The sequence below is a fragment of the Mesoplodon densirostris genome, chromosome 4 (assembly GCF_025265405.1).
Source record: "Mesoplodon densirostris isolate mMesDen1 chromosome 4, mMesDen1 primary haplotype, whole genome shotgun sequence".
NCBI lineage: Eukaryota > Metazoa > Chordata > Mammalia > Artiodactyla > Ziphiidae > Mesoplodon > Mesoplodon densirostris.
In genome coordinates, this window is record NC_082664.1 from 37,598,563 (window position 1) to 37,626,459 (window position 27,897).

Sequence of the window (27,897 nt, forward strand, 5' to 3'; positions counted from 1 at the left end):
CTAGATTTATATCATACCCAGAGCTCTGGCATATAAAACCAACCAAAAGGGCTAGGAGGCATTCTTAACTTTCTTTGGAATTTCAACAATTATCTTAATTATAGAATCATTCTAAACTTGAATGTGATCTACAGATTATAAACAAGTAAGACTCTTATCAAAATGCAACCAAATGACTGCATTTTGAAGAGAATATGAGAGAGGGAGGGAGGGAGAGGGAGAGAGAGAGAGAGAGAGAGAGAGGGGTGGGGTGGAGAGAGATCAATGAACCAGGAGACTACTAGCTCATATTAGAATAAAGGATTCTTTACTTTATGAAAGGATTTCCTTTGGAATTCTTTTTTTATTCTTACCTCTATTTTTATTAAATAGATGCAGTGAAATTGAGATCATAGGTAAGAGGGATTTGCACATTATAAAATACCGTCAAATGTTATACAGTTTGCATAATGACAATCTATACAGAAGTTTTAATAATGTCAATAATATTAACCGACATTTATTGAGTACTCAATTTATGCCAGGTACTCTTCTATGTATCTGACATGCATTTATCTCATTTAATACTCCCAGTAAGTCTATGAAGGAAGTACTATTATTATTCCCATTTTACTTAAAAAAATTTTTTTATTGGAGTATAGTTGATTTACAATGTTGTGTTAGTTTCAGGTGTACAGCAAAGTGAATCAGTTATACATATACATATATCCACTCTTTTTTTTAGATTCTTTTCCCATACAGGCCATTACAGAGGATTGAGTAGAGTTCGCTGTGCTATACAGCAGGTTCTTATTAGTTATCTATTTCAAATATAGTAGTGTGTATATGTCAGTCCCAATTTTCCAATTTATCCGTCCCCCCTTGTCATCCCTAGGTAACTATAAGTTTGTTTTCTACGTCCGTGACTCTACTTCTGTTTTGTAAATAAGTTCATTTGTACTCTTTTTTTTTGAATTCTTTACATCAGGGGTCCCCAGACTGATACAGTCTGGGACGTGTTGGGACCCGGGCTACACAGCAGGAGGTGAGCAGTGGATGAAGGAGCGAAGCTTCATCTGTATTTACAGCCGCTCCCCATCACTCGCATTACCACCTGAGCTCTGCCTCCTGTCAGATCAGCGGCAGCACTAGATCCTCATAGGAGCACGAACCCTACTGTGAATTGCACATGCGAGGGATCTAGTTTGTGCGCTCCTTATGAGAATCTAATGCCTGATGATCTGATGTGGAGCTGAGGTGATGATGCAAGCACTGGGGAGCAGCTGCAAATACAGGTTATCATTAGCAGAGAGGTTTGACTGCACAGAGACCATAATAAATCAACTGCTTGCAGACTCATCTCAAAACCCTATCAGTGAGTGGCAAGTGAAAACAAGCTCAGGGCTCCCACTGATTCTGCATTATGGTGAGTTGTATAATTATTTCATTATATATCACAATGTAATAATAATAGAAATAAAGTGCACAATAAATGTAATGCACTTGAATCACCTCGAAACCATCCCCCCCCCCCACCCAGTCCGTGGAAAAACTGTCTTCTACGAAACTGGTCCCTGGTGCCAAACAGGTTGGGGACCGCTGCTCTACAGAGTTCCACTAGAATGTTTAAAACATGACTTAATTTATAATAATTCAATTTACAGCAAATCTTTAAGAACACATAACATAAAAGGTGTATCAGTACTTACGAAAACACTGATAATTTCTGAGACAGGTATCAAGACCATGTGGCCCAGACATTCCCACAGGAAATCCAGAGCACCTGGATTCTATTTCTAGTAACCTTGGATAGGTTCTAAATAGACTTAAGAGGATTTTTCAAAAACTTTTCCAATGGAACTATTTTCACTCCACAATGACTTTGATGCTAATTACGTATTGCTACTTCCTAAATCATATCTCTTTTAATCTCTGAACTCATTCTGCCAGATCTTTGTCTAAAAAGAGCAGGATATATTGCTTTAAAAAAGTTCATTCTTATTGATAGACTATTTTCTTAAAAAAACAAAATCTACAATTTAGTAAAAGTGCCTCACACAGCTTGCAGGGTAATAGTTTCAGATTTGGACCAGGATGCAGGAGAGGTGGGTTTTATTTCTTTCTTTTATTACATTTATTGTGCTCTGGTCAAGTGTTTGACATTGTGTAAATAACCCAGAAGACCTAGGTCCTGCTACCATCTGGAGTCTCCTTCAAGATAAAATAAATAGCTAAAAATTCGAACATAGAATAGTACTTCTTAAAGTTTTCCTCCAAAATGCTCCCAACAGCAGAGGAGGGTAAACTTATACTACTGAGGATGTGAAGGCTGCACTAAACCTATGGGCTGAAGTCTGATGTTTCATCAAAATTTTCATTTTACACCATTATATATCCTGTTTGTTTTATTATCTGAAAATGATTTAGCTTACATATCAGCAAATAAAACTGATAGTCCAGAAGAATGTACCATGTTTATCCTGGCAGTTTGCAAACCTCTGACTCACTTTTCCCAGGTTTACTCATAACTCGATAGGAAAAGCATCTGTAGGATAAATACGGAAATAAACATCTATGGTTGTGTTTAAGATGTGTGGGTACTCCGGGCAAAACTGTTGTGTGGATGAAGCTTCAGCTCCCTATTCCCATACTGTGTAACTATAACTGAGATACCATAGATATCTTTCTCTCTCCTGAAGTGGGAAGCTGAAGATAAAGGAGATATCATAGTTAAAGATAGTTTGAGTTCTTCTGAGATACACATATATTCTAACTGGTATTTTACATTCCTGAAACAAAAATCTTCCTTTCTTTTATGGACCATGAACAGCAAAACCAGTCTTATATAGGCTGAAATAAAAGTCTTTACGTACCTGCAATGATACGTGTTTAGGTCAGTAATTCTCAAAAGAGTAGGGTGTAGGGCAGAGAGACCTATTAGAATCTTGAAGCAGGGATAGCGAGCTTTTCATCTATGCACGGTACCAATGCAGTCTTCAAGTCTTCTCCCTGAACCACCACCCCTTCCCCGCAAACACAGTCAGTTTTAAAATCACTAACTATAGTGAGCTACTGTTATAGGTGGGAGTATACCTTCTATCTCAGGTGTGTTGGTATAGAAAAAAATATTGAGGTAGCTGCAGAGAGACTCTCTGACTGGTCCAGAATTTTACTATGATTAAATGGTGGGTTTATTAAGCACAGAGATATTTTAGCACTTAGAGGTTATTCTCAGAGGTTATTTAATTTTACTATGATTAAATGGTAGGTTTATTAAGCACAGAGATATTTTAGCGCTTAGAGGTTATTCTCAGAAGTTATTTCTCCTCTCTGGATCTCTTTCAATATTTCCATGTAACTTTATAATTTTAAAAGGGAAAACTGTCTATGACGCTCTTATAAAGGCCTAGTTTTCCTCTTAGAAAAAAAGGATAACTTTTCTATTGTTGCAGATTATAATCTAATAATGTATTCTATTATTATGTTTTGTTTTAAAATTTGGGGACCAAACATAGACAGTGAAAATAAACTGTATGTGAAAATCATCTTAATACCTTTTATAGCTCTTAATCATTTCCCCTTGTGATTATAGCCCTATAAAAGTGGATAGGGAGATAGGTACTGAGTATCATGAGCTTTCTTAGAATGGAACTGAGGTTCAGAAGCTATAATTAACTGCTGAAGTTCAGAAAGCTAAAAACAACACAACTAAGATCAGACATGGCTAAACTCAGAGACCAGTAACCTTTCCTCTTCCTCATATTACCTAAACAGAGAAATAAAGATATTTTTGCAGCACAAGAAATCTAAAATATTATATGCACTTATTTCATGTTTCTACTAATCAATCACCAAAGGTTGAAAATACTATTACTGTAAAAAATACTACATAGAAGTGTGACAATAGCCTATCCTAATAGGTATGTCTATAGATTATCAACCATATTATTAGTTTATCAATCAGTCCATCTGAGATAAGCCATTATTAAGGATACAAGCTTGTTAGATTATTTAGATGACTCCAATAGACATCTGAGTAGTTTTTTAAATGTTACAAATACTAGTTTCACAGGAAAAAGTTAAAGTATAATTTAATTTGTGTTCAACTTGTTAAAGATTTTCCTTTTGACCTTAGTGATATATTTGCTTAAACGACAGAACTAACATATGATCCAGCAATCCCATCTCTGAGTAATATACCCAAAGGAAATGAAATCACTATCTTGAAGAGATATCTGCACCCCCATGTTCACTGCAGCATATTTACAATAACCCAGACATGGAAACAACTCAAGCACCCACTGATGGATGAAAGGATAAAGAAAATATTATATATATACATATATGTATATATACACACACAATGCAATATTATTCAGCCATGAGAAAGAAAGAAATCCTGCCATTTGCGACCACATGTCTAGGCCTTGAGGATATTACACTAAGTGAAGTAAGTCAGTCAGAGAAACACATGCACTGTATGATCTCCTTTGTATGTGGAATCTAAAAAAGGAAACTCATAGGAACAGAGAACAGATTGGTGGTTGCCAAAGGTGAAAAGAGGTGGGGTGGGGGTGGGGAAGGCAGGGGGGAAAAGGGTGACGGTGGTCAAAAGGTACAGGCTTCCAGTAAAAGGACATATAAGCTCTGAGGATGTAATATACAGTATGGTGACTATAGTTAACGATACTGTATTGTACATTTGAAGGTGACTAAGAGAGTAAATCTTAAAAGTTCTCATTACAAGAAAAAAAGTTTGTAACCATGTGAGGTGATGTATGTTAACTAAACTTATGACAGTAATCTTTTTGCAGTATATACATACCAAATCATTATGTTGTATACCTTAAACTAATACAATGTTTATATGTCAATTATATCTCAATAAAATTGGAAAAAAAATTGCTCAAGCAAGGTAGAAGACTAAATTACCTTCCTATTCTCTCTATAAAAAATGGTAATGCAAAATTGTTATCATACGGAGATTATCCAAATTTAAAAAAAATGCAGGAAAAACAGCATTACAGAAGTGCTTTAGGCAGTTAATAAAAATATAATTTTTTTTCTGGAGTATACAAGTTTGTGGTATTTGTCAGCTTTCAAAACTTTACTGAGTGAACGCTAAAAAATATTAAAAATGAAAATTTTAATTAAAGAGTTAAATGGCTCCTAGATGACACCAAGAGCCAGCTGAAAGCAATCTGGCTTCTAACTTTGCCCAATCTCTGAAGCAAAAACAAAACAAAGAGCTCTGACACCTGAATTAAAACCTGGGTTTTAGGGAGGAACACAATCATACAACTATCCAAATGGAAACCCTATAAGTAACACTTGTTTTCAAAATGAAACATAAGTCTCTCAGTATTCAAACTTTACAATGAACTATTTCTAGTTTCCCCAATGACTTGATGTTCTCTTGCCTCTTTTCACATGTTGTGCCCAATGACAGAAAATTCTTCTATCATATCTCTACCTGGCTGACTCCCACTCATACTTTGGGTCTTAGCTTAAAAATCACTTCCTCCAGAAGAATCCCAAATACATGTTAGATATGTGCTTTAGAGTACTATGGACTTACCCATATCACAATAAATTTTAATTGTTCATTCAAGTTGTCTACCTTTCCCCCTCGGCTGCCCCTGACAGCATGTAGTCCAGCATGGTGCCTAGCACATAGCAAGTGCTTTTATTAAATTACTTCTAGTTTAAGGTTGCCTCCATGTAAGGATGCCAACTAAAACTCTTTGACCAAAATATTTTTTTCAAATGAGGTATGGAGAGAAGGTAACCATCCAATTTAGGTAATTAAATATAGCAAGTGGCAATCTACTTAAACATGCACTTAAATCAGACACCTCTAGGGCATTAAATTTTATCATATTTACAAACAGTTTCTTATTAGTCATTATTTTCATTTAAAAGAAAGCTTTTCAATTAGATTTATCAAATTAAGTAATTCAGTTCAATTTATGCCAATCAAATATAAGAGAAGGAAATGCAAAACACCCAAATGTTTTAACTGATAATCTGAATAAATGTGCAATTTTTAGAATGGAAAAAATAGTGGAGAACTGAATTTAAATAGCTGAGGTTCCCTATTGCTAAATCATTTATTCAAGAGTATTTCTAGCAACTAGAAAAGCATCTTGGAAGCTGGTCGCCATATATAGCCTAAAACAGTCAAAATACTTTTAAAAACAAATCAATTTTTGTTGAAAGATACTTCAAACTATTAAATACCAATATTCCCATTCTGAATTATCATAAGGAATCTAGTCGGAAGAATCGGGTCTATGAACATGTAGTTAGTTCAGGTTTAGGAAACATTTTGTGATACAGAAGAATATTTGACCATTTTATCAACAACTTTAGAACAGACAGGACATCTATAGGTGACAGGGAAACGTTATTATTAACTGGAAGCATAATTTTTAATATTTTGCTTCACTAAACCAAATTATACTACAAAGGATACGGTTTCATACACGAATATAAAAAAATGAAGGAGAAAAAAGGAACTCAACTTACACCAAGGCATGATTTGGCTATTCAAATGATCAAATATGCATACTAATTCCTGTAGTGGTGACAGATTTGAACAGAAATCACTAAATTCCACCTGCAAGCACATCATGTCAAGTGTATATGAACAATAATAATCTCATGGCAGTGGTGCCAAGGGAAATATCCCAAGGTTCTTTGTACAAGTCAGAACAATAACAGATTTAGTTGATTTATGGCTAACTGAAGGATTAATGTTATTAAATTTCATTCTGATTCCTCTGATTCTAGAAATAGGTTAGTTTCTCCAAAAGGTACATATAGAGATAATATAAATAAACAGATACAGAAGTGGATGGCAACCATACTTCTCATAAAAATTAAAGTATTCTAAGTTCAAACATAAACTTCTTCCTTCTTTTAGATATAAGATTAGCATCTAAATTATTGTAGTTATAATGAGTTCTGCAAGAATATTGAAAATAACTGCTAGTTTAATTAATTAAAGGTGTCCAATAGGCACAGTTTAATTCATTAGCATGGAGAAAAATATATGATTTTATATAATACCTGCAGTTATAAAGGAAGTATCTATTTAATTAAAATTATAATTCTATGCTACCATGATAAAATGATTTCTTTGATCAGGGACGGCAAATGACTAAGAAGAAAATACCATTGGTAACTCTTCGGTACCTAAAATTATATGAAAGATTTGGAAAAAGTTACAGAATAGGGGGAGGAAAGAGGACAGAGATATTAAATTCATCATCTTATTTAGTTCCCAAACATTCAGGACAGTTTCTAATCATTATTCTGCTAAGTAAGGTGTTTGACATGTGCTTGCTAGGAAGGACTTAGACTGGATGTAGGTAGAGTGAATGTACTAACCAGAATTCTGTCATTTGTAAGCTGTGTGATCCTGGAAAAGCCACTTAGTATCTACCAGGCCTCAAGATTCCACATAAATAAAGGAAGGATAATTTCTAGAACCTGTTTAATTGTAATGTCAAGAAATTCTGAATGTTTCAAATTCAAGCCATTGTTAATCTTCATGTTCTGTAGTTGCCACTACAGACTACAATATGTATGAGGAAGGCTTACACTCAAACAAACCAAGTAACTAGTTGTAACATATAGGCACGGCCAACCTACACACTGAATTTGACAAGTCTAGTGAGACTAACCTTTTACTTTTTTATTAACTGACTGCTACTCAGAAAGCTGCCTCTCCCTAGAAACAGTAAAACATAAGAACTTTGTCCTACGCCAGCTATATGCTTCCACAATCAAAGAAACTTGAAACTGAACTAAGTCCACAAAATGAAAAAGTTAGCTACAGTGAGACTGACAGAGTTGCTTTTCCTGTATCTTCCTAACCTTGACACCTAATCTGTACCAGCTATAAACTACAGACCAGTCAATGGAAGAGGTAACCTCAAAACTAAAACTCAGGTAGGTTCTAGATGAATAGGTTCACTTTAAAATTTGAAGTGAGCTACAAAGAAAAAAATATGTTGATATACCGAATAAGGTTCCTAAATAATCCTACGGAAAACAAAACTCACATCACAAGATAATACTTTAAATCCATATAGCACATTTTATAGAGCAACTTAAAGCATTTTATAGAAATTACCCAACTGACTTTCTTGACACTTCTGTGAAGTCAAGTATTACCTGTATTTTCCAAAGAAGGCAAAAAGAAACAAAGGAACTAAAGTTACTTACTTTGCCAATGACATAGCTCTCTATTGCACATCTAGGGTTTTAACTTGTGAAAAAAGGTGCTCAGCTCCATAAGAAATTACATTAACTGAAATGCCTCAGCATTTTGGAAAATACTGGGCTTCTCACAAGATGTGAGCGCAGAGATAGTGTACTGACTTACTTAGCATTTCACCTGGTCACTTAGTTCAGTATCTGCCACACTGTTGGCACTCAATGAATAAGGGCTATTAAAGATAGCTAACAATTACTAGAGCTCATATATCAGGTACTGTGCGAAGCACACTATACATATTAGTTCATTTAATCCTACCAACAACTCAAAGAGGTAAGTAAGTTATTACTTTTCATTTTACTGATGAGGAAATGAAGGCCTAGGTTAAGTAACTTGCCCAAGATTAAAAAATGGTACAGCAAAGATTTTAACAAAGGTAGCCCAACTTGGGACCTTGTTTGAAGATTGTCCTTGTAGAAAGAACAAGAGACTAGCAGTAAGAAACTCTATCTATACTCTATTCCCTGTTTCACCAAGTCCTTGGAAAGAAGTGAAATTTCTTGCTAATCTTTGTCTCTCTTCTCAGGCCTAGCATGGTACCTTAATCACATTATTCCTCATTAAATGTTTCCTGAATAAAATTAAAATCACATAAACAAATTAGGCTTCCTTGTCCTCAACTGTAAAATGGAGATAAAGGTACCTGCACTGTCTGCCTAAGTAGTTCTCATAGTGTGGTCCCTGGACCTGGAAACTTTGTCAGAAATGCAAGTATCAGGCCCTACCCCAGGCCTATTGAATCAGAAAATAGTATTTTCTGATTCAAGGTGATTCTCACACATGCTGAAGTTTGAGAACCACCAGTCTACCTTAAAGGATAATTTGGAGGATCAAATGAGTACAATAATGTGAAAGCACCCAAAAAAGTGGAAGTATATCATCATCATAATCATTAAAGGAGTAAATTATGTTCCTTGGAAAAACTTAGTGATTTTGCTAGATCCGGATAAAAATGAACATCAGAAATGAAATTATCATGAGGGAATTCCCTGGTGGTCCAGTGGTTAGGACTCTGCACTTTCACTGCAGGGGGCATGGGTTTGATCCCTGGTCGGGGAACTAAAATCCCCACATGCTGTGTGGCACAGCAATAAAAAAAAAAGGAAGAAATTGATCATGAAACATTTTGTGAATAAAAATGATTATTCCAGATTTTATCTGGATAATGTATAGCATTCACAGATGCAGAGAAAAAGACGACTATGAGCCATAAGGTTGTACGTAGAAATCTGATAACTTGGTTATGCAGTGGTTCAACACAGAGAGATGACAAACTACACAGGCTTCTTACCCGACCAGTGTCCAGTGGAGATGCCAGATCTGTCTGTGCAGGTCTCACTTACAGGTCTAAACACAGTTTCCCATCCTCCAGTAGCATAGCGCCAATTGTGAGATTCCAAGATGAGTGTTCGCTGGGTGCCATATGCAATCATGAAGCAGTAGACCACATGATGGAGCTGACAGCCATAGCCACAGCCTTTGTTGATATTACACACTAGTTTCTTGGCTTTGCTGCAGTCCTTGGGATTCTGGCAGTAAGGAAGAGAAACAAAGGTGAAGATTAGCTGTACTGAGAGGTTAACTTCTCTTTATAGGTGACAAATGTCAAAAATCATATAATAAGCCAGGACAAATCCAGTATATCTTATTAATTAAGCAAGGAATTCTGCTTTAAATTATATTTCAAAGAATCCACTGAAAATTTTATGTGCATACTTACGGAGATGGCAGTTAAAAAGACCAGTTACTTTGGAAACATCACTAAACGAACATGAAATTAAGCAGTTATGTTTTAAAAAATATTCTTTCACTTCTCTATCACTCAGAACATGCAAGTATGATCTTCTCTGAACTCAAAGTTGCACACACTGAAATCTTTATGAAAGAAGCAAACTAGTTCGCTTATTCCAGGTGCAGTTAGCATTCTGAGATTATTACCTTCACTGATGAAACAAATCATCTTAAAAGAAAAACTATAATTTAACTAATAATTCCAACTATTCCAGAATTCGAGATGTCACCAACAAAACGTACTTTTTCATTATGGAAGTAAAGCCACTGAGTAAAAGGATATCTGAGTTCAACAATTAAAAAATATCAGTCATGGGACTTTTTCACAAAACCAATGTTGATGATACCAGTAATTTTTAAAATAAAATGTAGAGCATGTTTTATATTAGATGTATTGAGAATGTGCTATGCCAGTTTTTGATCAGGAGATCCATTTTTCTATTTATATGTTTTGCTATAAGATGAACAGCAAGTAGTTAAAACATTTAATATTATCTAACAGTGGGTGCAATGGGGTTAAGCAAACGTGAAAAATTCTTTTTTCCCATTCTAAAGTTTCAATTCCACTGTAATTTGTATGGGCTGTTACTAAATATCCCTAGGCATCTTAGTTCTTCAAATAAAAATTTGTTTTGACAAGGACTCCTTAGCCTGAGAAATTTTTCAAGCTGTTCTCTCTGCAAGGGAAGAGAAAGGATGGGTACCTTCAGGAACAATCTTTTCTTCCACATAGCAAGAAGAAAGGTAATCAGTTCTCAATTTATATGAGCCTTTAATGAAGCAGTTGCCAAACCACAAATCTACAACTATTTTCTAGGGATATCATCTGCTCTGTAAAGTAGAGCCCTAGAAACAAAAGCTAGGATGGTAAGGCTATAAAATGATTCTGAAAGAAACGCTGAAAAAGGAAAACGCCACACACCATTACTTTCAGAAGTATCTTTCATACTCAGGTGTGCCACTGCAGGCTGGTCCTTTCAGATCAAAGCAGAACCTACACCATCAAGAGCCTTCTGAAGAGTTAGAGCCCTTATGAACCCAAGAGAGCCCAGATAAAATTCAGCAAGACAGGGCTTCCCTGGTGGCACAGTGGTTGAGAGTCTGCCTGCTGATGCAGGGGACACAGGTTCGTGCCCTGGTCCAGGAAGATCCCGCATGCCGCAGAGCGGCTAGGCCCGTGAGCCATGGCCGCTGAGCCTGCGCGTCCGGAGCCTGTGCTCCGCAACAGGACAGACCACGACAGTGAGAAGCCTGCGTACCGCAAAAAAAAAAAAAAAAAAAAAAAAAAAAAAAAAAAAAAAAATCAGCAAGACGTGGTCAATACTGTTTCCTCAATCAAGTATTAGAGTTGCTGAATTCTCTTCACTTGAGACTTTGAACTCATGGCAGACTCCTAAGGCAATAAAGATCCCCACTCCAGGTGCTACAGCCACAAAAGAGTTAAGAAGAACAGAGGGGGTGTGATGTTGGAAGACCAATTTATCATTTACTTTCTTCTAATATTATACAAGGATCTGGGAATAAAGAATATTCAAAGCTTTATTATTAATTCAATAGTTAAGAGAGCAAAGAATATCGACATTTGTCAGATTTTTCATGAACTGTAAGAAATACAGCACTTGGAATATCTCTAAAATTCATATGAATGAAAATGTCCTTCATATATTTTTCAATAAACATTTCCTTTTACAACTGCTTTTAGATGTACAGAATTATTGCAGAGTTAGTACAGAGATCCCATATACCTCACAACCAGCTTCCCATATTATTATATCTTATATTAGTCTTCACATTTTTTAAAGGAAAAAAGAGTAAAGGAACATAATAATTGAAACAGATGAACTTTAGTTTTCAAACTGTAGATGTTTTACTTCAAAGAAGACACATCTGCATGAAAAAAAAAAATACATCTACTGAGTTTCTTAAGAGTTTAATTAGAACCCAGTGTTTCTAGCACAAGAACTGAGGCCTAAGAGAAAGAAGAGGGTAATTTATGAAATGAAGCGTAATTAAAGAGTCTTAATGTGTCTCAAAGTAAGCTGAAGAGAGAATATATTAAATCTTTCTCTTATGTATTGATAACACAGAGAAAGGGAAAAAAATCTATTATGTATGGTTCTGGAATGAGAAAGGTCTACATATACAAGGTAACCAATGGAAGAGTCTAAGGCAGGAAGTGATAAGAGAAAATGAATGGCTGTTTGGAATGATAACAGTTAAACAAAACACTGAAAAAGCTCAGCGCCACAGCCCGATTTCTTACTGAAATAATATTTAAAAGTCTGCAAAATTCAAAGGATCTTGCTCATAAAAGATTCAGAAATAGGAGAGAGCAAGAAACAGAAAAAGTATATGTGTTTCTAACGCAAGATTAGGCTCATCAGAACAAAGATCTAGAAAAAACAAGCAGATATATAAAAGGTAAACAAAGCAACAACTCAGATGGATAGGGATTTACTCCGATGGAAAGGAACCTTACAGAAAACCCCTTATCTGAGCTAAGTTTTTGTTATCCACCACTGTTATGAAGTAGCAACAAGTAAGAGATTTATGGGAGCCTATAAAAGGGAAACAGAGCCATTGTTATACATACATACATGCATATATATAATCTCCAAATTTCTTACCAAATAGACTTTGTTAATTACCACTGATCCTGGTTTTATACTTTTCTGTTGATGTCTGCAAAAAGCTTGAAAGTTTGTCTCATCCAGAAGCAATAATATAGAGAAGGGCCTCATTACTAAAAGAAGCTTTACTTTAATCATGTTATCACTTTAACAGGGTAGCTATTTCTGATGATAAAATCTGTTTTTCATTTGCTTCTTGTGTGCCTAATCACTCTCTTGTATATTTCTCTACCTGTAACGCCAAAATGCAGGCAGATAGTTTTGTTCTATGTTATAATGCTTTATCTCTTTCCCCTCCCTCCCGTCTTATGGTACTCCCTCCACTCATCTCTCGCTCTCTCTCTCTCTCAGACACACACACACACACACACACACTTGAAATATGATACACTCCAAGCAGATGTAGGCTCACTAGGAAGCACTTCTTATTCGTGAGTGGGAGATGGGGAAATACAGATTGAAAATGCTACCCCGTAAGTCCCCTGGGAGAGCATCCTACTTCTCCGTCCTGCCTTGAGTACCACCCACTGATCAAGTATAGGTGAACGTTTGTTCACTTAATAAATATTTATTAAGCACTTAACTTATACAAGGAAACTTGGGAGATGACAATCCAATAGAATAAGAAATTATATACATAAATAACTACAATAGACAATTGAAATGTTTTAAGACCATGGTAAACAAGGAATTAAGGAATGGAAGAGGAAAAAAAAGTCACTTTCAGCTGAACTGGAAAGGGCTATGAATAAAACTGCATTTAAAATAAATCTTTAAGATATAATTTATTGTGTTTATGAAATGCTAAGTAAATGTACTTTTTCCATTATTCAATGGAGGCCTATATTGCAAAGAATAATTGTGAAGGGCAAGGTAAAATTACTTTATAAACTCTACATATTATATTTATAACATAGAATTTTTGTATACAGGGCCTTCTTAAAGTCAGACTCATCAATAGGCACATGCATTCTTGCTTCTTTCGATGATGATGTTATTTAAGCTTTAGAATAGGAGGCAAATTTGTCAAAATTACTTAAGACAACGTGTTCTAGCTGAAGAACTGCAGAGGTTTAAGATACAATTTTTTTTCTAATTCAAGCTCTGTTATGAATTCAGTTGTGTGATTTTGCTTTAATTTGGTAATTTAAAATTGAGATAAAAATTACTTCCCTCCATAACCTCTTCCTGCTCACCCATCCTTCCATCTCAGAGACACTATGAGGCTAAAATACATGTTATATGCTCAAAACTAATTCAAACATACTTCTCATTTATCCTCATAATCTCAAGAGACATTACTTCACACTGGATAAATGAACTACTTTCTTGCATTTAGTGCTACAAGGTGGCCCAATCATGGGCCCTTGTAAGCTAACAATGTTATGTAACATTTTTACAGTTATAATTCTGCAGCAAAGCTGTCACCATAGGACATGTAAGAAACAAGGACTTAAGATAAAATGGGGTTCTTCTGTATTCAGTTTCCTTTTGTTCAGCTCTTTTAAAAAATTTTAACACTATCTGAGGCATTTCTTATGATGCTGTTAGTTTCCAAGAACAACCCTGTCTCAACAGAACTGAAAACCACATTTGCTCTCACTGTCCTATAAGTCAACATTGGGAAGTATATTTAAATCAATATTCCTCTAACACAGTATATTAAAGGAAGCAGCAACTCTTTTTTTTTTTTTTTTTTTTTTTTTGCGGTACACGGGCCTCTCACTGCTGCGGCCTCTCCCGTTGCGGAGCATAGGCTCTGGACACAGAGGCTCAGCGGCCATGGCTCACGGGCCCAGCCGCTCCGTGGCATGTGCAGACCGGGGCACGAACCCGCGTCCCCTGCATCGGCAGGCGGACTCCCAACCACTGCACCACCAGGGAAGCCCACAAGCAGCAACTATTAAACCTAAATGATTACTAATCCACTAAAGGCACCATCAAAATGCTAAAATATCTATTTTACTTTGGTTACAAATATGAAAATAGTCGCTCTTGGATATATTTCAAATAAGGAAGCCAGATAATTTCTACTTTGCTAAAAAAGAATAATTTGGAATCAACTAGTAAACCACAAGCATTATTATATTACTTAGGCACTGCTAGGATTTAGAGGTTTCTACTTCCTTCACTTAGTAAATTAGTAGTAATTGTGAATTAATGATATAATATTACAAAATATAGTACTGATTCCATGGCTTTTAAATTAAATAACAGATAAAGCCTTTTGCCAGGACTATTTAGATTTTCCATACAAATTAAAGCCTCTTCAGAGGAAAATTTTCCAGCCGCAATGTAATTTCCCTCACTTATCTGCTCAGTTACTACAGACCAGAACACTGCAGAAAAAGCCTAAATCAACAACAAACAGAAAGCATTTAGTCAATATAAATTGGTATACTATCTCCAGGCATCTCTTGCAAAGAAAAAATGCTCTATAACAATTAGTTCAGAAGAACTGCATGTACAGAGACAAAGGTGATGTCAAATCCACTGTCACAAAAATACACTAAGTGGTGGCAAGCCAAAATTTAGAATTCAGGTCTCTTAATCCATCGCCCAGTGCTCTTATACTGTCCCCCCGCCCCATGATGTCTTCAATACAACATGCAGCAAGAAACACAGGCTCAGAGCACTTACCTGGTCATTGTTTCCCCAGATTTATGGATGTGTACTTGACAAATAAAAATTGATTATATTTAAGGTGTACGGCATGATGTTTAAAAATATGTAAACACTGAAATGATCACCACCATCGAGCTAATTAACATATCTATCACCTCACACAGTTACGATTTATTTTTTGGTGGGGAGAACAGTTAAGATCAACTCTCAGCAAATTTCAAGTATACAATACAGTATTAATAACTACAGTCACCATGCTGCACATTAGTTCTCTAGAACTTATTCAACCCACATAACTGAACCTTCGTACCATTTGATCAACATCTCCCCCTTTCCCCCACCTTCCTGACCCTGATAACTACTGTTCTACTCTCTGCTTTTATGAATTTTTTAGACTGCACATGTAAGTGAGATCATGCAGTATTTGTCTTTTTTGTGTCTTATTTCATTTACCATAATGTCCTCCAGGCTCATCCATGTTGTTGTAAATAGCAGAATTTTCTCTTTTGTTATGGCTGAATAACATTCCATTGCTGTTTGTATACACACACACACACACACACACACACACACACATTTTCTTTATCCATTCATCCACTGATAGAACCATAAGTTGTTTCCATATCTTGGCTATTCTGAATAATGCTGCAATGAACATGCGGGTGCAGATATCTCTTTGAGATACTGATTTCATTTCCTTCAGATAACATACTCAAAAGTGGGATTGCTGGAATCATATGATAGTTCTATTTTTAATTTTTTGAGGAACCTCTATATTGTTTTCCATAATTGCCATACCAATTTACATTTCCACCAACAGGAATGGGGACAAAGGTTTCCCTCTTTCCACATCCTCCACAACACTTATTATCTTTTGCCTTTTTTGATAATAGCCATTCTAACAATTATAAGGTGATATGTCTCTTTGTAGTTTTGATTTGCATTTCCCTAATGATTAGTGATGTTGAGCATATGGATGTTGACCCTCCATATGTCTTTTGAGAAATGTCAGTTTAGGTTTTCAGCCCATAATATGATCAGGTTATTTGGTTTTTTGCTATTGAGTTGAATTCCTTACATATTTTGGATGTTAACCCCTTACCAGATATCTAGTTTACAAATATTTTCTCCCATTCCACAGATTGCCTTTCAATTTTGTTGTTTCGTTTGCTGTACAGAAGCTTTTCAGTTTGATCTAGTTCCACTTGTTGAGTTTTTATTGTTGTTGTTGTTGCTTGTGCTTTTGGTGTCATATCTAACAAAATCAAATGTCATGGAGCTTTCCCCCTTTGTTTTCTTCTAGTAGTTTTAGAGTTTTAGGTCTTACATTTAAGGATTAAGAATCAGGACCCTGGGGATCCTTCCAGCTCCTAATAGCATTCCTTCTATAGGGAGGAGTTAAACCACAGATAGCTCCTATTTCCGATAAAGAAAGGTCACTCAAGGAATGAGCCAGGTAAGTTAAATTTTATTCCGCTCTTTGTCTGCTCTAATCATAAGACTAAACAGTTTTTAATTTGCTTGTTTAAAAAGATTTGCAACATCTAGCTTTAAAAAGATTTGCAACATCTAGCTTCTCAATAATGAAGAAAAGATTCATTAATAGCGTGGTGAAAGCACTTCATTGTACTGGAAACAATTTGATTTTATTCCTCTAAAATTATTTTCAAAACCAAAGCAGAAGATGTAATGAAGCAAACAAAAGAATTGAAGTACTACACAGTGGTAATTAAAATAAAGACTCTGGGCATAGTTAACCATGAAAGAGAAAGTTAAAAAGCATTCTCATTTTTAAAAGCCAAGACCGGAAATCATTGTCTCTTAACATATTAAACAAGAATATTTTCATAGCAAAGTTAAAGGTAGTTTCAAGGTGTGCTTTCTACCCCTCTGGCAGAGAACAATCTGTTTTAAGTAGTAAGAACAACACAATAGCTGACCCACAAGTAGGCCACCCAGTGCTTCAGGAAATCAATTTCCCTGGGGTATTTTATAAAACTTCAAGAGTATAAACTTAATGGAGAAAAGATATCAAGATACATAGTTTACAGGCTATTATCCTGACGGATTGAAGCAAAAGGTAGATAGTTATTATACAGTTATAGAAGAGGCAAGCATCTTCTTGGTAAGTAAAGACAATTAATTGGCTTACTTTAAATGCATTTTTTAAACTTCTGCTCTTTGCCTAGAAGTCTCTATTGAATGTCTGGAAGCCATTTTTTAAAAGACAGAAATTCTACAGATCCAGTTGAAAGCATGTGGGGAATTTCTTCTACTAATGGTCTTTGAAACAGTATTCTGTCATCTCTGGGTATTCCAGGTAGTCTCTAAAAAACCTCTATCTCAGGTTCAAGTACATCAGAGCAACCTTGGTAATACTGTCTGCTTCCATAAGGGCCACAAAGGGAAGGCAGAGAAAGAATGAGATGCATCCAAGTTTAATTCTCTCATTCAAAATCTAATGTAAACACAACTCCCTCCAAGGCTAGAGAAGAAAAGTTAAGTTACCTGAGGAGCCAGATTCTGCCAATCCTACATAAATGCATAGAAGGTCTATCTCCTCAAGCATCTTCAATATTTCTCCAAGTTTATGGCCTGATTCCCAGGTCTCAGAACCAGCTGAACTGGTCAGGTTAAAAATAGCATGCTTACAAAATTACGGTTGAATTTCAGAAAGGCCCTCCACCCACCATCATTTTACTTAACAGGATTCATGGGGTTCTCTCCTCAAAATCAAAATACAGGCATGCTATGGCAGGCAGACACTCTCTTAAAAAAAAAAAAGAGGGAGACAGGAAAAGGGGGGAGGAAGTAGTAGTATGGGAAAGAGGGAGGAGGAAAGGAGAAGAAGGGAGGGAAAGCTGGAAGAGAGAGAGGGAAGAGGAGGAGGGGGTGGGGGTGGGGTGGGCAGCGGAAGAGGGGAGAAGGAGAAAGAAGGAGAAAAGTAAAAGCAAGCTCCAGAATGGTTAACTCTGACTTATACAGGATTTAAAAATAAAGTAGATAGCAGACACAGAAGAGAAACACTGGCTGGAACTTTGTTCTTGTGCAAAGGCTGCTGCAGGTGCTTCGTTTTTTGTTTTAAGTAAAAGTCAAAATAACTTACACTGTTTTGCCAGCTCTTCCATTCTGCAAAATGTCATTCTTCAAGGTAGAAATGGTACTTATAGCATTTGCCTACTCACTGGCTTTTAAATCAAACCATCAACAATAATTAACCCAGATGTCAAATCTTGCTACTTTTTCTCCTGGAGAGAGGCTTTGCTCCACTTCTCCATGCAGCTAGCCATGCACTGAGAATCCACTATTAGCAGAGCAGAAATTTCTTTGGAATCCCTGGTTATTATTATTTTGATTAAAAAAACCCAACCTGTTAAGATCACTTTTCTCACTGCCTCAGTTTAACACTGCTCTAACCAATTCATGTTATTTTCTTTACTTTTGAAAATCTTAGACTCTGTATTTTTTTGCTGTTTATTTGAAAATAACTTAAGACCCTTAATAAATTGCAAAAACAGTAGAGTTACTGTGTACTTTCCACACAGTTTTCCCCAATGAGAACATCTTACTTAACCACAGTACATTATCAACATCAGGAAATGGACATTACACAACATTATTAACTAGAATATAGGCCTTATTTGGATTCACCAGTTTTTACATGCACTCAATTTTTTTTTTTTTGGTATAGTACTATCAAAACATGTAGAGACTCATGTAACCATTACCATAATCAGGATATAAACTGCTGCATCAAAACAAAGAAATTCTCATACACTATCCCCTTTAGGGTCACACCCTTCCCCAAACCTTAATCCCAGGGAACCAGTGATCTCTGTTCTCCAGAACCAATGATCTCTTTTATCACCTGGCATAATGCTCTTAAGATCCATCCAAGTTATTATGTGTATCAATAGTGCATTCCTTTTTATTGCTGGGTAGTATTCTGCTATGTGGAATGTACCACAGTTAATTCACCCATTGAAGGACATTTGGGTTGTTTTCAGGTTTTGATTATTACAAATTAAGTTGTCATGTATATGAGTGTACAGATTTTTGTGTGGACATGAGTTTTCATTTCTCTAGGATGAGAATACAGCAGTATAACTGCCGAATCACACGGTAAGGACATGTTTAACTTTACAGCAAACTGCCAAACTATTTCCCAGAATGGCTGTACCATTTTATATTCCCATGAAGAATCTATGAGAGAGCTGGTTGCTCAGCATTACTTTAGCCATTCTGATAGGTGTGTAGTGGTATCTCATTATGTTTTTAAGTTGCATTCCCCTAATAGTTTATGATTTTGAACATCTTTTCATGTGCTTATTTGTTATCCATATTTACCCTTTGGTAAAGTTGTCTATTCAAAACTTTTACCCATTTTTTGACTGGATTGTTTCTTGCTGTTGAGATTAGAGAGTTCTTAATACATTCTGGATACAGGACCTTTCTTGGATGTGTGATTTGCAAAGACTTTCTCCCAGCCTATGGTCTGTCTTTTCATCTTCTTTAACAGGGTAATATCCTCAGATCAAAAGTTTTTAATTTTGATAAAAGTCCAATTTACTTTTTTTTTTCTTTTATGAACCATTCTTTTGGTGTCACGTTTAATAACTTTTAGCCTAAGTCACAAAGATTTATTCCAAAGATTTTCTTTATAGTTTTATGTACAGAAAGTTTTATATGTCACATTTATTTTATCTGTCAGATTTACTATCCATTTTGAGTTAAATTTTAAGTAAAGTGTGAGGTTTAGGTCAAGGTTCATTTTTTGCTTATGAGATGTCCAATGATTCCAACATCATTTATTGAAAAGACTATGCTTCCTCCACTGGATTGCTTTTGTACCTCTCTTAAAAATCAATTGCCCGCTCATAGGTATATACTCGAACTGAAAACTGATACTCAAACACATACATGTGGAGGCATATCATAGCAGTGCTCAAATAGCAAAAGGCAGAAACAGCCCAAATGTCCATCAGTGAATGAATGGACAAATATTGGTATATCCATACAACAGAATGTTATTCAGCCATAAAAAGGAATGAAGTACTAACACACAACATGTATGAAACTTGAAAATATTATGCCAAGTGAAAGAAGCCAGACAGAAAAGGTCACATGTTGTATGATTACATTTACATGAAATATTCAGAATAGGAAAATCCATAGAGAATGCATATTGGTGGTTTCCAGAGGCTGGGGGAAGGGGAAAATGGGGGAATGGAGATCCAATGCTTAATGGGTATGGAGTTTTCTTTTGAGTTGATGAAATATTTGGGGACTGGATAGAGGCAGCACTTGCATAACCTTGTGAATGCACTAAGTGCCACTGAATTGTTCACTTTAAGATGGTTAATTTGATGTTACGTAAATTTCACCTCAATGGAAAAAAAAGGAAGTTAGGGTACCTATGTGGGTTTATTTTAGACTCTGTTCTGTTCCACTGATCTAAATGTCTAACCCTCCTCCAACACCATACGCTATCTTGATTATTTTAGCTCTACTTGTAAGTCTTAAAGGTAGAAAGTGTGATTCCTCTAACTTTATTCTTCTTTCTCAAAATTGCTTTAGCTATTTTAGTTATTTTGTCTTTCTATTTAAATTTTGAAATCAATTTGTCTATACATACAAAAAGAAAAAGACTTGCTAGAGTTCTGATGGGAATTGTGTTAAGCCTATGGATCAAATTGGGAAGAACTGGCAGCTTTTCTATGCTGAGTCTTCCAACCCATGAACACAATATGTCCACTCATTCATTTAGGTCTTCCTTCATCAGCATTACACAAGTATTTTAAGTATTGCTTTTTCATTTTTACGAATAAGTGTAAATGGCATGATGGCATAAAATTTTGGTTTCTAATTGTTTCTTGCTGAGATGTAGACGTATGATTAATTTTTGTGTGCTGACCATATATCCTGTGACTTTGCTAAATTCACTTAAATGTTCTAGGAGTTTTATTATCGTGTGGTTGTTGTTTTTTGGTAGATTATTTGGGACTTTTCTATGCAGACAATCATGTCATTTGCAAATACAGACAATTTTTTTTCTTCCTAGTATGTATGCCATTTATTTCTTTGTCTTGCCTTACTGCCCTGCACAGAACTTCCATTACTATGCTGAACAGGAGTGGTGAGAGCAGACACCCTTGCCTCATTCCAATTTTAGGGGAAAAGCCTATGGAAATAGTCTCTCACCATTAAGTGTGATATTACCTGTAGGCTGTTACCTGAAGATGCTTTTTTAACAGACTGAAGAATGTCCCTTCTATTCCTAGTCTGCAGAGTGTTTCACCATGAATGGATGTTGGATTTTGTCAACATTTTTTTATCATATGTCAACATATTTTTTATCATTTTAATATACATATCATGACCGAGTAGGGTTATTCCAGAAAAGCAAAACTGGTTAAGTATTCAAAATTCATTCAATGTAACCACATTAACAGTTTAAAGAAGAACTATATGATCACACCAATTAATAAAGAAAAAGCATTTGACAAAATCTAACACCTATTCCTGCTTTCCTGTGCATGATTTGAACTTCATTTAGTATTCAATTTTGGTTCGGCTATAGTGTTTATTTTTTTAAAGTACATATGTCATAGAGTATTTTAAATGGCTGCTCTGGGGATTACAATTTATATACACAGAGTTTATTACAATTTACTCATACCAACATTTTACTGTTTCAAGTGGAATGTAGAAACCTTGCTATAACTTTTAGGTCTGTTTACTCTCTCCCCTTTTGTCTTAAAAATTACCTTTATATCTCAGGGAAAACTGAGAATGAAAAAAAATTACACTGAAAACTATATCAGACAATATTATAAATTTTACTTTTTACCATCAAACCATTTAAAAAACTTAAGGGGAGGAAACTAGTCAGTTACCCTGTATCTACTCTTTCATTTGTACTTTTTTCATTCCTGATAGTCCATGTTTCCTTCTGTCATCACTTTCTGTCTGAAGAATTTCCTTTTTTTTTTAATTTTATTTTATTTATTTATTTATTCATTTTGCGTTACACGGGGCTCTCACTGTTGTGGCCTCTCCCGTTGCGGAGCACAGGCTCCGGACGCGCAGGCTCAGCGGCCATGGCTCACGGGCCCAGCCGCTCCGCGGCACATGGGATCCTCCCAGACTGGGGCATGAACCCGCGTCCCCTGCATCGGCAGGTGGACTCTCAACCACTGCGCCACCAGGGAGGCCCTAGAATTTTCTTTTTTACAACAAGTCTGCTGGCAAAAAACTCTTAGTTTTCCTTCAACTGAAAATGTCTTTATCTCATATTTTCACTGGACGAAGAATTCTGGGTTGATAGTTCTTTACTTTTGGCACTTTAAATATGTCTTACTACTTCTTTCTGGCCTCCATGTTTTCTGATTCAGATGCATTGTAGGTAATGAACTGCTTTGCTCTGGCTGCTTTAAAGAATTTTTTCTTTGTCTTTAGTTTTCAGCAAATTACTTATAAAGTGTCTGGGAATGGATTACTTTGGGTTTTTCCCTTTAGGAGTTGGCTCAACTTCCTGAATATGTTGGTTTGCCAAATTTAGGAAGTTTTCAATCACTTTGTCAATCCTTCACTCTTAATTCTCTCTGAGACTCCAAAGATACAAACATTAAAAAAAAAATTGTTATTGCCCCACAGATCCCTGAGGCCCTGTTTACTTTTTTAAAAATCTTTATTCTCTCTGTTGCTGGAGTGCATAATTTCCATTGATCTAACTTTAAGTGCAGTGATTCTTTCTTCTGTTAAAGCTATTCTATTATGAGCCAGTTTTTTTTTACTGAGGTTATTATATTTTTTCAGTTCTAAAACTTCTATTTGGTTTTTCCATGTATCATCTATTTCTTTACTGAGGCTTTCTATTTTTTTACTTGTTTCAAGTCTGTAATTGCTTATTGGAGCATTTTCATTATTACAGCTTCTTTAAAATCCTTGTCAGGTTATTCCAACATCTGTGTCATCTCAGTGTGGTGTCTGCTGATTATCTTTTTTTTTTTTTTATTAGTCTCTGCTTTACAACAAAGTGAATCAGTCATACATATACATCTGTTCCCACATCCCCTCCCTCCTGCGTCTCCCTCCCTCCCACCCTCCCCATCCCACCCCTCCAGGCAGCCACAAAGCACCGAGTCGATCCCCCTGCGCCACACGGTCACCCCCCACCATCCATCCACCCCACACCCGGCAGTGTATACACATCCATGCCTCTCCCCCGCCCCGTCACAGCCCACCCCCCCCATATCCCCAAGCTAACCCCCAGTAGGTCTGTGTCTCTATTCCTGTTTTACCCCTAAGTTCTTCATGACATTTTTTTTCTTAAATTCCATATATATGTGTTAGCATACGGTATTTGTCTTTCTCTTTCTGACTTACTTCACTCTGTATGACAGACTCTAGGTCTATCCACCTCATTAAAAATAGCTCAGTTTCATTTGTTTTTATGGCTGAGTAATATTCCATTGTATATATGTGCCACATCTTCTTTAACCATTCATCCGATGATGGACACTTGGGTTGTTTCCATTTCCGGGCTATTGTGAATAGAGCTGCAATGAACATTTTGGTACATGTCTCTTTTTGAATTATGGTTTTCTCAGGGTATATGCCTAGTAGTGGGATTGCTGGGTCATATGGTAGTTCTATTTGTAGTTTTTTAAGGAACCTCCATACCGTTCTCCATAGCGGCTGTACCAATTCACATTCCCACCAGCAGTGCAAGAGTGTTCCCTTTTCTCCACACCCTCTCCAGCATTTATTGTTTCTAGATTTCTTGATGATGGCCAATCTGACTGGTGTGAGATGATATCTCATTGTAGTTTTGATTTGCATTTCTCAAATGATTAATGATGTTGAGCATTCTTTCATGTGTTTGTTGGCAGTCTGTATATCTTCTTTGGAGAAATGTCTATTTAAGTCTTCCGCCCATTTTTGGATTGGGTTGTTTGTTTTTTTGCTATTGAGCTGCATGAGCTGCTTATAAATTTTGGAGATTAATCCTTTGTCAGTTGCTTCATTTGCAAATATTTTCTCCCATTCTGAGGGTTGTCTTTTGGTCTTGTTTATGGTTTCCTTTGCTGTGCAAATGCTCTGAAGTTTCATTAGGTCCCATTTGTTTATCTTTGTTTTTATTTCCATTTCTCTAGGAGGTGGGTCCACAAGGATCTTGCTGTGATTTATGTCATAGAGTGTTCTGCCTATGTTTTCCTATAAGAGTTTGATAGTTTCTGGCCTTACATTTAGGTCTTTAATCCATTTTGAGCTTATTTTTGTGTATGGTGTTAGGGAATGATCTAATCTCATACTTTTACATGTCCGTGTCCAGTTTTCCCAGCACCATTTATTGAAAAGGCTGTCCTTTCTCCACTGTACATTCCTGCCTCCTTTATCAAAGATAAGGTGACCATATGTGCGTGGGTTTATCTCTGGGCTTTCTATCCTGTTCCATTGATCTATCTTTCTGTTTTTGTGCCATTACCACACTGTCTTGATTACTGTAGCTTTGTAGTATAGTCTGACGTCAGGGAGCCTGATTCCTCCAGCTCCGTTTTTCGTTCTCAAGATTGCTTTGGCTATTCGGGGTCTTTTGTTTTTCCAAACAAATGTTGAAATTTTTTGTTCTAGTTCTGTGAAAAATGCCAGTGGTAGTTTGATAGGGATTGCATTGAATTTGTAGATTGCTTTGGGTAGTAGAGTCATTTTCACAATATTGATTCTTCCAATCCAGGAGCATGGTATATCTCTCCATCTATTTGTATCATCTTTAATTTCTTTCATCAGTGTCTTATAATTTTCTGCATACAAGTCTTTTTTCTCCTTAGGTAGGTTTATTCCTAGATATTTTATTCTTTTTGTTTCGATGGTAAATGGGAGTGTTTTCTTGGTTTCACTTTCAGATTTTTCATCATTAGTGTACAGGAATGCCAGAGGTTTCTGTGCATTAATTTTGTATCCTGCTACTTTACCAAATTCATTGATTAGCTCTAGTAGTTTTCTGGTAGCATCTTTAGGATTCTCTATGTATAGTATCATGTCATCTGCTAACAGTGACAGCTTTACTTCTTCTTTTCCAATTTGGATTCCTTTTATTTCCTTTTCTTCTCTGATTGCTGGGGCTAAAACTTCCAAAACTAAGTTGAATAAGAGTGGTGAGAGTGGGCAGCCTTGTCTTCCTGATCTTAGTGGAAGTGGTTTCAGTTTTTCACCATTGAGGACAATGTTGGCTGTGGGTTTGTCATATATGGCCTTTATTATGTTGAGGAAAGTTCCCTCTATGTCTACTTTCTGCAGGGTTTTTATCATAAATGGGTGTTGAATTTTGTCGAAAGCAACCTCTGCATCTATTGAGATGATCATATGGTTTTTCTCCTTCAATTTCTTAATATGGTGTATCACATTGATTGATTTGCGTATATTGAAGAATCCTTGCATTCCTGGGATAAACCCCACTTGATCATGGTGTATGATCCTTTTAATGTGCTGTTGGATTCTGTTTGCTAGTATTTTGTTGAGGATTTTTACATCTATGTTCATCAGTGATACTGGCCTGTAGTTTTCTTTCTTTGTGACATCCTTGCCTGGTTTTGGTATCAAGGTGATGGTGGCCTCGTAGAATGAGTTTGGGAGTGCTCCTCCCTCTGCTATATTTTGGAAGAGTTTGAGAAGGATAGGTGTTAGCTCTTCCCTAAATGTTTGATAGAATTCGCCTGTGAAGCCATCTGGTCCTGGGCTTTTGTGTGTTGGAAGATTTTTTATCACAGTTTCAATTTCAGTGCTTGTGATTGGTCTATTCATATTTTCTATTTCTTCCTGATTCAGTCTTGGCAGGTTGTGTGTTTCTAAGAATTTGTCCATTTCTTCCAGGTTGTCCATTTTATTGGCATAGAGTTGCTTGTAGTAATCTCTCATGATCTTTTGTATTTCTGCAGTGTCAGTTGTTACTTCTCCTTTTTCATTTCTAATTCTATTGATTTGAGTCTTCTCCCTTTTTTTCTTGATGAGTCTGGCTAATGGTTTATCAATTTTGTTTATCTTCTCAAAGAAATAGCTTTTAGTTTTATTGATCTTTGCTATCGTTTCCTTCATTTCTTTTTCATTTATTTCTGATCTGATCTTTATGATTTCTTTCCTTCTGCTAACTTTGGGGGTTTTTTGTTCTTCTTTCTCTAATTGCTTTAGATGCAGGGTCAGGTTGTTTGCTCGAGATGTTTCCTGTTTCTTAAGGTGGGATTGTATTGCTATAAACTTCCCCCTTAGAACTGCTTTTGCTGCGTCCCATAGGTTTTGGGTCGTCGTGTCTCCATTGTCATTTGTTTCTAGGTATTTTTTTATTTCCTCTTTGATTTCTTCAGTGATCACTTCGTTATTGAGTAGTGTATTGTTTAGCCTCAATGTGTTTGTATTTTTTATAGCTCTTTTCCTGTAATTGATGTCTAGTCTCATAGCATTGTGGTCGGAAAAGATACTTGATACAATTTCAATTTTCTTAAATTTACCAAGGCTTGATTTGTGACCCAAGATATGATCTATCCTGGAGAATGTTCCATGAGCACTTGAGAAAAATGTATATTCTGTTCTTTTTGGATGAAATGTCCTATAAATATCGATTAAGTCCATCTTGTTTAATGTATCATTTAAAGCTTGTGTTTCCTTATTTATTTTCATTTTGGATGATCTGTCCATTGGTGAAAGTGCGGTGTTAAAGTCCCCTACTATGATTGTGTTACTGTCGATTTCTCCTTTTATGGCTGTTAGTATTTGCCTTATGTATTGAGGTGCTCCTATGTTGGGTGCATAAATATTTACAATTGTTATATCTTCTTCTTGGATCGATCCCTTGATCATTATGTAGTGTCCTTCTTTGTCTCTTCTAATAGTCTTTATTTTAAAGTCTATTTTGTCTGATATAAGAATTGCTACTCCAGCTTTCTTTTGGTTTCCATTTGCATGGAATATCTTTTTCCATCCCCTCAGTTTCAGTCTGTATGTGTCCCTAGGTCTGAAGTGGGTCTGTTGTAGACAGCATATATATGGGTCTTGTTTTTGTATCCATTCAGCCAATCTGTGTCTTTTGGTGGGAGCATTTAGTCCATTTACATTTAAGGTAATTATCGATATGTATGTTCCTATTCCCATTTCCTTAATTGCTTTGGGTTCGTTATTGTAGGTCTTTTCCTTCTGTTGTGTTTCTTGCCTAGAGAAGTTCCTTTAGCATTTGTTGTAAAGCTGGTTTGGTGGTGCTGAACTCTCTCAGCTTTTGCTCGTCTGTAAAGGTTTTAATTTCTCCATCAAATCTGAATGAGATCCTTGCTGGGTAGAGTAATCTTGGTTGCAGCTTTTTGTCCTTCATCACTTTAATTATGTCCTGCCCCTCCCTTCTGGCTTGTAGAGTTTCTGCTGAGATAGCAGCTGTTAACCTGATGGGGATTCCCTTGTGTGTTATTTGTTGTTTTTGCCTTGCTGCTTTTAATATGATTTCTTTGTGTTTAATTTTTGACAGTTTGATTAATATGTGTCTTGGCATATTTCTCCCTGGATTTGTTCTGTATGGGACTCTCTGTGCCTCCTGGACTTGAT

General features: G+C 36.0%; 1 protein-coding gene across 10 annotated transcripts in view; it reads right to left on the minus strand.

Moving 5' to 3' along the window:
* FUT8 (fucosyltransferase 8) overlaps nucleotides 1–27,897 on the minus strand; it is a 339,974-nt gene that overhangs the window by 48,547 nt on the left and 263,530 nt on the right. For all 10 annotated transcript variants that reach the window (XM_060095987.1, XM_060095982.1, XM_060095985.1 and 7 more), the window contains one exon: nucleotides 9,555–9,792. In XM_060095987.1, coding sequence (XP_059951970.1) covers nucleotides 9,555–9,792 — 238 coding nt within the window. The remainder of the gene's footprint in view (nucleotides 1–9,554; nucleotides 9,793–27,897) is intronic.